This window comes from Pteropus alecto, unplaced genomic scaffold (genome assembly GCF_000325575.1).
Source record: "Pteropus alecto unplaced genomic scaffold, ASM32557v1 scaffold131, whole genome shotgun sequence".
Lineage (NCBI taxonomy): Eukaryota > Metazoa > Chordata > Mammalia > Chiroptera > Pteropodidae > Pteropus > Pteropus alecto.
In genome coordinates this window covers 8941558-8954909 of record NW_006434709.1, presented here as the reverse complement: position 1 = coordinate 8954909, position 13352 = coordinate 8941558, and the positions used below count along the sequence as shown (strand labels likewise).

Here is a 13352-nt window from a genome sequence, read left to right as displayed (position 1 = left end):
AACTTTGTTGCTATTTGATTTAAAAAATATCAATGAGATTTTCTTTGTATTTATAGCATCTTCCTTCAGGGAAAGGTAGTTTGGGTTGCTTAGAAACATTAGGCATTATAATGGAACCCCATAGCTGAATATACTTGCATATGTAACTGTCCTTTGAAATGATAATTTTGTAGAGTATTAAAATGTCTTTTTAAAAGATTTTTATTTTCTGCCTCCCTGACATTTCCTGTGTTTCTCTCCCTTCCTGAATAACTGAGGACAAAAGTCATTCACTTATTTTGAGCAAGGTACAGGTAGGCATTGCCACAGAGGGTGAAGGTGGTGGCCCAGTATGGGATTATAGTGTCTAGAACCTAAGGAGAACATGTGAGGGTGATCAGGAGGGCAGTCTCAGTGATCTCAAATAAGGATGCAGCGATAGGCAAATTATTTAAAAGGGGGACTGATCTATTCAGTAAATATATTAAGGCTAATGGGAGTCAGATTTCTCACTGTCAGAGGAAGAAATTACAACTATGTAAAGGGAGAGAAAACTAGAATACGGTTGGAATTAGAAGTACTTGCATAACTCATAGTTTTCAATACACGTAAAGAAATATATAAAGATAAGCATGTGTGTGCACGCACATGCCACGAGAGGGCTTGAGGGTGGCAATGCCACAATAGCAGTGAGCATAGCTAATGTCTAGATATTGGTTTTTAAATATCATTTTCCACTAAAAGGAACTAGTTCCTCTTAAATTAAGACCCACTCCAGGGCTGGTGCTGATGAAATACGAGATGAGCGTAGAGTGTCTTTTTGTATTAGAAAGTGAGAACATTCTCCAAGAATGATGGAGACAGGTCAAAAGGACACAGGAGCCAGCTTGAAGGGGCACCCACTAGCCAAATCAATGTATTTGTTGCTAATGTTTACTCTCTGCTTGAAATTTTGTATAACTTTAGGAATAGAAATTTAAGAAATAGAAGTCTTTTAAGTTGGCTAAGGAGGCTCTGAATTCGTCCATTTTGCAGATCCACTGAATTCAAAGCTGAGCCAAAAAGAAACATGCAAAAGACTGTCTTCCCAAAGTATTTAAACCTGTTTTGTAGAAAAATTTCCCCAGAAACTGAGAATTTCACACAAAAGTTCTTACGTTTTTATCAAGTTTATTTCTATTATCCCTTTCTCATTTCTGGCATTGAAAATAGTGAAAAAATTATTTGCTGTTATTCACATAATGAAATGTCATGTCCATTAACCTATTTTCCTTATTCTGAAGTGATAATACATCTTAGTATCTATGTTTAATGTAGAGATGGGAGAGGAGACTGAGTAATCCAATTCTATCCAAGTGTGTCCTAAAATAAGCTCAGATAGCTGAATCGGGGTCATGGAAATTACACTTAAGTCTGAAATTTTAATGAGACTTCTTTCTCAAAGTTTTAATGACTCATCCATTACTTTAGGTTTAGTTTATTTAATGTTTTTCCTCTTCATAGTACCAACTGATGACTAACTTATTAACAAGTGGTAATCATATGAGATCATATGAAATATACTTGGGCTATTTTTTGGTAAGCTCCTTGACTTGGTGCCTCCATTCCAAAAACCAATTCTTGTGGTTATATGTGTTTAAATAACATCCTTAACTGTCTTCTTCACACAGTAGGTGCTCAATAAGGTTTATTAGAAAGGACCCTAGATTCCAGGAAACTTAAGTTCTAATCTTAAATATGGTAGTAACTAATGATTTTGAATAAATTTAACTTCTTTGGTTTTCATATTTATAAAATGGAGATGATAAATATCCTTCCTACCTGATGAGGATGTTTGAAGTTAGATAACTTTATTAAAGCACTCTGAAATAATATCAGCTTACCTTCTTTGTTTGGCAATCTCAATTTTTCAAAATCTTATCCCTGGCATTGAAGTTATTGAAGGCACTTGTGTCTCCTTATTTAAAAGATTTATGAATGTCTCTCTTACCATGGTATGCCTCAGTTCCTAAGGTTTTACTTTCCCTCCCCAGGAAATGTGTTGACAATTTTAGATTGTCAAAATAGTAACTTGAAGTTGTTAACTTTTGTAACAAATCACACCAAAAGTACTTCTATTGGTAGTAGCTTGCTAGAAGCTTACTGAGAAAAATATTAATGGTGTCAGATTTACATTTGACATCTTATTATAAGATACTGTACTGCATAAATATAGGTATAACTTCTATCGAGATCATTTTTAAAATTTATAACATGATTTTAAAGGTGGTAATTCTCTTCTAGAGGAAAATTTTGCTAAAAGTATAGCTTCTCAGATTATCAGAGAATGCATTCTGTTTGTGTACCTCTCTAAATGAAAGAAGAAAATGGTTTCATTATTCAGTTTGCCTGGTGGGGGTTGGAGAGGGAATGAGGAAAATCATAAGACATCCTTAAAACAATTTAACACAAAATATACTGTATATAGATCCTGAGATGTTACAACAAATTTAAAAATAAATAGATCAACATGATCCAGATAGTTTCCAAGACACCATTATGGTGAGTAAACAGCCATAATACAGTGTACGCTGAATAAAGTCCCCGTCGTGCCGCATAAACCCTATTCTTTGTTTCCAAATTTGAAAGCTAGTCATCCAGAGCAGGGGGCCAGTCAACATCTACAGACTAGAAGGAAGAAAACAAGTCATTAAAACATATTACTGTTCTAGGAAGCATTGCTGGTAATGCCGTATCAATTTAATAGTTTTAATACACTATAAGAAGAAACTGCATTTGAAGAGAAGAGCCATTAAATACAACAATTTAACACTCTAAAACCCATTCTAGGATTTGGGAATTCTTAAGCCTGAGGTCTGTTGCAGAATTCATTGAGTATTTGGTTACTGAACTGGTTATTCATTGTGCCTTTTGACTGATAAGAAACTAGAGTATGTTTACAATTTTTTTAATGTTATTAATGGGTAAAGTAGCAAACAAATTCAGGTGAAAACACAAACTTTCCCTCAGAAGTCTCAGCAACTTTTATTCTTCTGATCATTTTCATTTTCCCATATCTCTATTTTAAGTATTCACCCTGATCTGGCTCTTCTAAAACAAAACCTCGATCTTCAAGTCATAATGAAATTACAGTGCCACACTATTTTGTGCCACATTCTAGGCCTTAAAAGTATGAAATTGCTTTTCATCTTAACTACCCTAGGGGCCTAATTTAAGAAAAACTTTTAAAAATCCACTGTACCCATGTCGTTTTTTGAAACTTAGAGTTTAAAACCTGATTTGTTAATTTAAAAAAATGATTTTTAAAAATATGAGTCACTTCACATGCCAGATTCAGAAAAATTTTATTAGAAAAGCCTAAATAACCATTGCATATGTACATGTGCATGTATCTTTTATAGATCCCAAGAAAATACTTTGGTTCTTTTTCAGAATATAGCCATATATCAAACACCCACATATAAGTTAATGGGTGGTTTCTCAAGTCTGAAAATTAAACATTACTAATCACAGCCTTGTATGTGTTGAGGGCAGGGGAGCATAGGCATGTTGTAGTGTTTAAAATGCTCCACAGGTGATTCCATTGGACAATCAGGGCTGAGAAACATTGGCCTGTGATGTGACTTTTTGACACTTGTAAGCTGTTCTTAAGAATCAAGGTAAAGGTGAATGCAGTTGGGATTCTCTTTAACAAAGGGTTGTCTTCATCAAAATGATAGTCTCACTGAGGAGGGTTCCTGCAACTTTGACTGGCTGAGACATAAAAATCTAACCTGAAAGCACTCAAGAGAACTGTTGGTAAGGCAATAATAATGCTCCAGTGACCATTTGCTTACCATAGCTGTTTTCACACAAGGCAACTATACCCATTTCTTTTTATGATAGATATTATTCCCAAGTGCAAAATGTTAACCTCTTTTAAAATTTTCTTTGTTGAAGGCAGGAGTTGGGGAGGGTCTCTATTGGATGAATGGATATTCATCAAGGAGCACAACTTGTGTCTGAATACCTACTGATGCTCGAATGAGAAAAAATTTTATGGCGAATTGCCTGAAAGATCCATTTTATCCATTTTTTAAATAAGATTTTAACCTTGTTTAAATTCATATTGTAAGTGGAGAATATGGACCATATCATAGGGGTCCCTTATAGAACTGCTTTTATTAATAACCTTTGGCTCATCCCATTTTCTACCCCTGTCCTGAATATACATTTCTGAGTAGGCTGCCTTAAATTCTTTGTAAGACAATTGGTATGAAAGTGAACTCTATAGAGTCCAAAGGACATATGAGGGGTCCTTACAACTTCAAATCTTTGCTTGGTTTAAAGGTTTCGATCTCATGCCATATGTAAAGGACAATTAATAAATTAGCTATATATTTGCAAAGATCATAAATGAGACCTTGTATTTTTTTTAAAGAAATAAAAATTCCAAGATAATCCCTCCCTTCAACATAATGCTACTGTGAGATTTTGACCATTTTCAAACACTTCTTAACCCTTTTCTCATTTAGGAAAAAAAAGTGCAGCTCACAGCCAGTGTTAATTTAACATGCATAGGAATGCTAGGTTTTCTAGGATTTGACATTTTCAGTGATCGAGAATTACTATATTTTGTAAATGGAAATACCACTACTAAAAACAGAATGCTATAAATAGGAAGATGTCATTTGTTTCCAAAGACTACCAATATTCTAGAGTGATGAGAAAATAATAAAAACAAGACATTTTGTGGTAAATTTGGGGGGTAAGGTTAGGACTGTAATCCGCGAGTTATCCCAGGGTAAACAATGCAGCCACCAGCGAGAGTTCTCAAAGCAAATGGGAAATGGGTTAAGGTGAGTAGTACTATTTGGCTTATGGCAAAAAAAAAAAAAAAAAGCATAACTTTGAATTCAAAGTGTAGATGGGCATTTCCACAATAGAATGGTTTACCTCAACATCCAGCTCAAGAATGTCTGCAGTCACGTTCATCAGAGAGCCAATGTTTGGCTTGGTTCTCCCAAAGTCTCCATGTACAAATTCTTTAATGTAGCTGGGGTTCATTTAAGGAAAAAGTAAGATAGCCATGCAGTACCCACTGTTTGATGAGATTTCATAGCTGAAAGAGAAATAAAAGCAGAAATGTTATAGTAGAGAGCTGCGACTTGTGATGTGTGTCTTAGAAAATAAGCTACAGCAGACTGGTTCCTACCAGCCTGGCAACCAACATCAGGACATAAGACCTGTATTTACATCAGACTTACCAAGAATCATGACTTTCTTTTTTCTTTTGCTCATCTCCAAGTGCCAAGGTTTGGGTATGGATTTTCAAAATTAGCTGTAGTTCAATGTAATATATACATATAAAAAAAAAAATCTCAGCTATTTTTTCTTTGTACAACTTTCATTTTGACATCTTCCTGGTCCTATTTTTCAATAATGGCAGCCAGCATCTGCCAGATGTTAGGTTTCCACAGGCTCACACAGGGTGACCTCAGTGATGGCTTTCTTTGCAACATGGCCCACTGACAATGGCAATAGGATGGAAGGGACAATGAGACTATGAACTTAGTCTTGATGAAGGCCCTTCCAAAAGATTATCAAAGGACCCAAGTTTTAGTTGTTTTGAAAACATGGTTAACAAGAGAACTAACTTAATTCTCTTTTTTTTAAAGAGGTAACCTTGTGTTTCCCTCATAGGTCTTAACATTTTGAAGTCAGTTACCAATCCTAGAATTAGTTATTAATAAGATTACATTAACATTCCTTATACAGGACTCTACTGCAGCCTTGACAATATCTGAAAGGTATTTTCGCCAGCATCCAGTAAAAATTCATTTAACATTATGTTGTGGTCTATAAACCAGCACTTAATATAAAAATTTTTAATAATTTGAATAGAAGTAAGTTTATTTTCAGATACATAAAAATTAATACCATAATATGCTGATATTACGTCTTCCTCACTTTCTGAAAGTTTATTCACTATTTTCATTAAATGTTTTGACTCAAGCATAAGACGTGATTATCTAGTAACTCTTCTTTGCTAAATTCATAATTACTCAACAAGTGTCATTCTTTTTCTCTCACTTTCTTTAGAGAATGCTACTTTTGAGTAGCAATGATGAGGGGAGATGACTGAAAAGCCCCAGAGTAACCAGTTAAAATGTCCAGAATGGTTCTTATTCATAGCCAGAGGGATGAGGTATAAGTCAGATAAATTAGTTCAGAGTACAAAGCAATATATAATAAAAATTCACATATTTCTGTGTATAACCACATGGTATCTAAAGCTTAACCAAACAGTTTGTCTTGGCTAATGTCTTAAGTTACATGAACATGGCTGGTTCTGAAAAAAATTTAATGAGACTGAAAATACATTAGCTTCCCTAAAAGACCACTGCATTTCTCTCTAGCACAGCAAAACTAAAGCTGGGATTAGGTTAAAGGATTTTTTTTTTAATCTGTGATTTCTTAGAAATCTTATCACATTCCATCTATAACAGGCAGATGTGTTCCAAACAACACAGATACAAAGATCTGCCTGCCGCAGTCTAAAAAGACCATCCCTTATTCCAAATGGTAAAAATTTAGGAGATTTTAGGAGTAAGTGACCTATACCTGTTTTTAGGGGAGAAATCCTGCTTAGAGGAAGTTGATGGGGAAGGAGAGGCAGACCAATTACAGCAATATAGTGAGAATGCTATTTGGTGATTAAAACGACATTTTTTCCCCTTATATCCACAAGTATATTATTAGTTTTATACTAGTTAGAAGATATTTTGTCACTTCATGCTATTGGATCGCAAAATAATATAAAACCAAGAAACAAAAAGTAGAAGCACCTTTGAAAAGTAAAGACTAAGCTAAGACTAAGGCAATTAATTCCTTGTTATATTTTAACCAGCAACTCATATCTGAAAAAAAAAAAAAAAATGCAAGCCAAAGTAGATTATGAACAAGTGATCAGCCTTAGACTAGTCTCTTGTTATAGGCCAGTGGCCAAATAAAGTGAAGGTCAATATGTAAAGCAGTATCAGTATCTGTATCCTATCTAGTATCAGTATTTAATCATTTAGGGAAAATGCTCAGAAATGCTGAAAGGACCCAAAGGTGGTCATGAATATTTGACTGGCAAAATGTGTAAAAACAGCAAATGAATCAATCAAAAGTGTTTCCTGAGTACATATTATGTGCTCAGCATTGTGTGATACACTAAATATTTTTAAGTTCATATTGAACTGGCTCCCTCATGGTTTAAAATGTCATTTTGAAAAATACAAATTTAATAGGGAAAAAACCCCCAAACAAAAAAAAGAAAAAAAAAAAAAAAAAAAAAAAAAAAAAAAAGGATTGTTTAAATTGTTTAAGGGACCTCTGGGACAACATCAAGCACCTGTTTTCTAGGGCAGCATGAACTCTTCCAGTGGGGTCCTGGTCAGATCATTGCTGTGCAGGAGGTGAAAGGATACGTTCCAGCTTGCGTCTTCAGATAGAGGCGGAAATGATGTTCATCCATGTAGCATGTCTCCATGGAGTGAATGAGGCGGGTTCTCACAGCCAGGGGCCTCCGGTGTAGGACCCGGAGAGGCGTTTTCTGGTCGATCTTTAAGTCCTAGCAGAAGATATGACATACGGCCATGGAGTCAGGTTTACTGCTCTTTGAAGCTTATCTTAGCACCTCCTTTGTCATCCATGACTCAGCACAGATGTTTTATTTAGAGGACCCCAGCTATCACTGTCAGGGTAGAAACTAAGACTATAATAAGCTGTATTCCCTAAGATTCACACTCTGTGGGACTTTTTATAACCTAGTCCATCATTACTCATTTTCTGGACCCCAGTACCATAAAAAAGGCTTTCAAGTAAATGATCCCAAGGTCTCTTTTGTTCTAATATTTAACAAATTAATTAGGACTCTGGAATTCTATCCTGCCCTTTAACGGCTCTTCTAAAAGACATGTTCTTACCTTTTTAAAAAATTTTACGACTCAACAAAGTGACTAAATAATGGGGATTTCAGGCTCAGGTGACAAATAGCTATTTGTAGAAGGTGAGACATCTGTATCACGTACATATGGGCAGTGTGCATGTCTTAGAACCATATAGTCACAGGTTTGTGGGGGGTTTTATGTTATACAAAAGGATATATCTGGGAAATAAGCAGTTGCATCACAGTTTTAGGGTGGTGTTTCAACATAATAATTACAAGTAAATGTGTACAATAAACCCGGACCTCTCAATATTTGTTAGCCCAGTTCAAGTTACTTGAGAATAATAATACTGCATGTCTTTTTCCAATTCAGATTTTATAGGGACACAGGCTTATTTTTCTCACAATTAGAGATTTCCTTTTATGTCACAAGATATAAATTAAGAAATGAGGTTAGTATTGTAAAAAGCCAACTAATTCCAAGTTTTAAAAATAGACATTGAGTATAACCAGAAATGTAAGTTCATAAGAACTCTAAATCCTCTGCAGTTTCTTGTTGGAACAACTCTTTCCTAATTTATATGATCAGTGAGTGCCTGAAGCCATACCAAGAAAAAAAAAAGATTTCTCTCTAGTCTCCCCTCTATCAAGTCTTCCACTAAGAAAGAAAGAGCAAGTTCTGACAAAGACTACTTGAAATAGTGTGACTGCTTTTATCAGAGCGGTGAGTCAATGGCCCCTCCTAACTCATCAGTTTTATGATTCTATAATTCTTTGATTTTAGAAGCACTTTGTTCTGATGAGAGAAGCTGTCTCTATAAGGTTTGACATTTCACTGGCCAAAAAAGACCAAAAGAAGGACAAAGCTGAACTGTTAAAGAATCCGTAAAGATGTGGCCTCACTTTAGAGTGCAGAAAAAACAGGCCTTTAAATGAGGAACTACTTAAGGAGTGCTTGTCTCTCCTGTTTCCTTTACCTCTGGCTACCCCCTGGACTTCTGACCCACAAGCCAGTCAATGGAAGTACCATCTGAGCTAGTTGACTCACCACTACTTCCGACATAACACTCAGATTAACACATGCTGGTGTGTCTTTTTCAGTCTGCTCGTTTTTGGCAGACAAAAGGAAAAACCACTTCATTTACTCTAACATTTCACTTCAACGTCCCCATACTGCTGAACTTTCAGAAACACATATAAACACACACAAATGATTTTTTTTTTCCCTTAGAAGTACATTGGCCTTAAAAAAGGAGACAAGTAATAAATCTGAAGTGACTACTTCTTAGAATGGGGCAGAAACTCGGTTTTTTTTTATTTTTATACCAATAACAATATTTGAAAACTATTTTATCCCTAACACTTAAAAAATGATTAGAAGTCAAATAGTCTCAACAGTCCACTTGGGCTATGGACCATTAAAATAGATCTTTTCACTACTTAGGCTGTACCTATAAAAATCACCTTTCAGCATTATTTCTGAATTAGCTCTACAGCTAACCCTAGACTGTGCATCTATTTTTTAAATGAGTTTATTTTCCCCACAGCACTCTGAATGATTTGTATCATGTGATGGAATAGAAGTTTAGAAATTTATTTTGCAATCTTAAAGATATCTGTCTATAGTATAACTATCATCCTACGGGCAAAAAGCCAAAGGGCCTTAGATAGAGAAGCACAGAACTAGACGACCCCTAGGGATGAGCTACGCCATCCCTCATTTTACAGATGAACTTCTGTAAGCAAGTGAGTTATCTGTATGTTTTCACCAAAATATTCATACTATGAACATTATTCTGCACTTCACTGTTTTTCTCATACTGTCATGGGTATTCCTACAAGTCATAGATGTAGACCTACCTCTATTTTCTAACAAGTTTAGGTGTATGTATACACAATAACAGAAATTAAATGGGATCACATGCCATTTTAGTTTCTTTTAATAGACGTAATTTGTTCTACACTTTCCTTATTAAAGGAAATTCACTTTGTTTCCAGTTTTATTGTTTATTTTGCCACTTGAACAAAGTCATTAAACATCCTTGTGCACATATCCTTATGCACTGGAGTTTTATTTCTTAAGGACATATTTTCAGCAGTGGAAGTGCTGGGTAGAAGACCAGTATATTTTTAATTTTTATAGTCATTGCCACATGGTTTTCTAATAAGGCTGAAATATCTTACATTTCTACTGAATGTATGCAACTAGCCTTCTCCTCTACTCCAACCAATAGGTGCTATTAATCTCAGAGGAATAAAGTCATGGTCTTATTGTTACTTCAATCTGGAGGTAGAACGTCTTTTCAAATGATTCTTGACCAACTGAAGTTGCTCTTTATTCAGCTGCCTGTAATATCCTTTGTCCATTTTTCTTTATTGGGTATTTGTACTTTTCATTAGTATAAATCCTCCTTATGGTATCTTTTGCCATACAATTTGTTTTCTATGTAGTCATATATATGTGTACACACACACCTGTGTATGTATTTAAATCACAATGTATCATCCTCTATATATTCTTATAGCTTGTTGTTTTCCCCCTTACCATTTATAAGGAACATTTTCCTTTGTCAATAAATATTCATCTACCATATAATTTCCAGCTGGCTAGTAATAGTCCATTATATAGATAAGCCATGAGATTAAACCCATACCCTCTAATAGGTCATCCAGATTATTTCAAAATACTGCCCATCTAAACAATGATGTGATAATTATATATGAATATATTTGTGCCCACTTATACTCATTCCTTGCATTTGAAAGTAAATTATCTTTATAGGAAGAAGTGGGAGCAGATGGGAAGAAATATGCAAATGAACAGGCAGACTCCTCTATAATGACATGCTCACGTGAAGGAAAACCTAGCATGTGCCAAAATATGCGTGCTCTATACATATTGTTTTTACTTATTTATAACATGTTTTCTTTCTGGACTTAATTTTAGCATCAATTCTATAAGTCCTATCTTATATTTCTTTTGTACAGATGGTCAAATACAATAGTAGCATTACTGAATGTTTTCTATGTGCCAGATACTATACCAAGTGGTTTATATCAGGAGTCCCCAAACCCTGGGCCATGGACTGGTACTGGTCTGTGGCCTGTTAGAAACTGGGCCACTCCACAGAAGGTGAGCAGTGGGCAAGCAAGCAAAGCTTCACCTGTATTTGCAGCTGCTCCCCAGCGCTAGCATCACCGCCTCAGCTCCACCTCAGATCATCAGACATTAGATTCTCATAGGAGAACCAGTCCCTGGTGCCAAAAGGACTGGGGACCACTGGTTTATAGGACTAAACTCACTTAATTCTTCTAATTTTATCGATGAAGAAACTGAAGCATAAAGAGGCTAAGTAACTTATCTAAAGTCACACAGTTAAGAAATTCAGATCCAGGGTTCATACCCAGGCAATCTGTCCTCAGAGGAGAGGCAAGCACTTAATCACTAGCAACACTGCCTCTCAGACAGGTTAGATGAATTGCCCAGCCATTCAACTAGTAAATGGTAGAGCCAGGATTTGAAACCACATCTCATGCTCATGCAGTACCCATGCTCTATGACTTGCTGGCAATAACCTAGAAGACAAAGAACTCTTTTATAGGCAGTAGAAAAATAAAATAAAATAAAAAGAATTAGAGCACTTAACTACCTTTATGTCATTTAGGAATTCAATATCTTTCTTCTGTATTGCTTTATTTGTCCATATTAAGGCACTATAGGTCTTGGTCTTTTCTTCTTCACCTTCTTTCATATGTCCTATTGCCTCTCTAAACAAAAACAACAAAAAAAAGTTAGTCCAAACATATAAAATACACACAAGCCTTGCCCAAACTTCCCTTTCTTTAAAAATAGTTTGAGATATAATTTACATAACACTCCCCTGTTCTAACTGTATAATTCAGTGATTTTTAGTATGTTTACAGAGTTGTGCAGCTATCACTACAATCTAATTTTAGAATGCTTTCATTACCCCCAAAAAGAAATTTCACACCTATTTGCTGTCACTTCCCATTCCCCATTTTCCCCAGCCCTTGGCAACCACTTATCAACTTTCTATCTCTATAGATTTCCCTATTCTGAACACTTTATATAAAATGGAATCATTCAATATGTGGTGTTTGGTATCTGGCTTCTTTCATGTCATAATGTTTTCAAGGTTTATCTACATTGTAGCATTTATCAGTGCTTCATTCTTTTTTATTACTGAATAATATTCCATTGTAGGGATGGATATACATTTTGTTTATCCATGGACATTTGGGTTGTTTCTACTTTGTTTACAATTATGAATAATGCTACTATAAACATTCATGTAGATTTTTGTGTGAATGTACATTTCCATTTCTCTTGGGACTATATCTAGAAGTAGAATCACTGGGTCACATGTTAACCTTTTGAGAAACTGCCAAACTGTTTTCCAAAGTGGCCGCACAGTTTATGAGGGTTCCAATTTCTCCACATTCTTATTTTCTTTTTGATTACAGCCATCTTAGTGAGTGTGAAGAGGGATCTCATGGTTTTGATTTGCATTTCCCTAATGGCTAATAATATTAAGCATTTTTAATGTATTCATTGGTTATTCATATATTCTCTTTGGAGAGAGGTCCACTTAATCATATCCCCATTATTAATTGGGTTGTTTTCTTATTTTTGAGTTCTAAGAGTTCTTTACATATTCTGAAAACAATTCCCTTATCAGATATGTAGTCTACAACCAAAACTTCCCTTTTGAAATTACCTCCAGTGAGCCGACTCTTACCTTGTGACAAGCTGCAAGTCACGGACTTGGATTTTGTTAGACGAGTTATTTATTTTCTGTAGTAGCAGAAAAAGAAAAACAATTAGCAACTCTAGTTCAATTACAGAGTTGCAGAAACATGACGATTTCCATGTCATGAAGTGGTTTACCTGCTGAAGTTCCTTAATTTCTTGTGAAGTGAAATGTACTCTATGAGGATTCACCAGCTCAATTGCAAAGGGCCTTCCTGGCAGCACACACCCCGTCATGAAACAGAAACGTGTTGATGGAGTTAACATTTGAGCTAATGCAAGAGGGTGTGAAAAAACGAATTGAGCTCTAGAGGACTGAGGGGGAGGGAAGAATGTGTGAAAAGAATCAAGGGGCTTTTGGGGGGGTGCTAAACCCTAGTACAGGCAATATGTGAAAATGACTGTTTTCCCAAAGGTCCATAAACAAGCCTGTGTTAATTACAAAATAAAATCCAAACAATTGCTAATTGACTTGGTTACACTAGTGTAACGTTGTCACACACAGCAGTACCCGGGTCTATCAACTTGAAATCCATCTTCCTAGCCTAATCCACTAGTAAAATAGAAAAGCTGTAATTCCATGAGAGGAAGGGACTATAAATCTCAAATAGCTCAGGATTAACTCTCTCATTTTTCTTGTAATACAACAATGTAAAAGGAGAAAAATGAAGGCTAAATGAGTAGAAT

General features: G+C 35.3%; 1 protein-coding gene across 4 annotated transcripts in view; it reads right to left on the bottom strand.

Annotated features, from left to right (window-relative positions):
* Positions 1-1440: 1440 nt before the first annotated feature.
* Positions 1441-13352, bottom strand: part of PUS10 (pseudouridylate synthase 10) — a 58131-nt gene continuing 46219 nt past the window's right edge. For all 4 annotated transcript variants that reach the window (XM_015587568.2, XM_015587566.2, XM_015587567.2 and 1 more), the window contains exons 13-18: positions 12804-12880; positions 12655-12710; positions 11545-11662; positions 7434-7576; positions 4915-5014; positions 1441-2646 (exon numbers count right to left, since the gene is read on the bottom strand). In XM_015587568.2, coding sequence (XP_015443054.1) covers positions 2608-2646; positions 4915-5014; positions 7434-7576; positions 11545-11662; positions 12655-12710; positions 12804-12880 — 533 coding nt within the window. In that variant the 3' untranslated portion in view covers positions 1441-2607. The remainder of the gene's footprint in view (positions 2647-4914; positions 5015-7433; positions 7577-11544; positions 11663-12654; positions 12711-12803; positions 12881-13352) is intronic.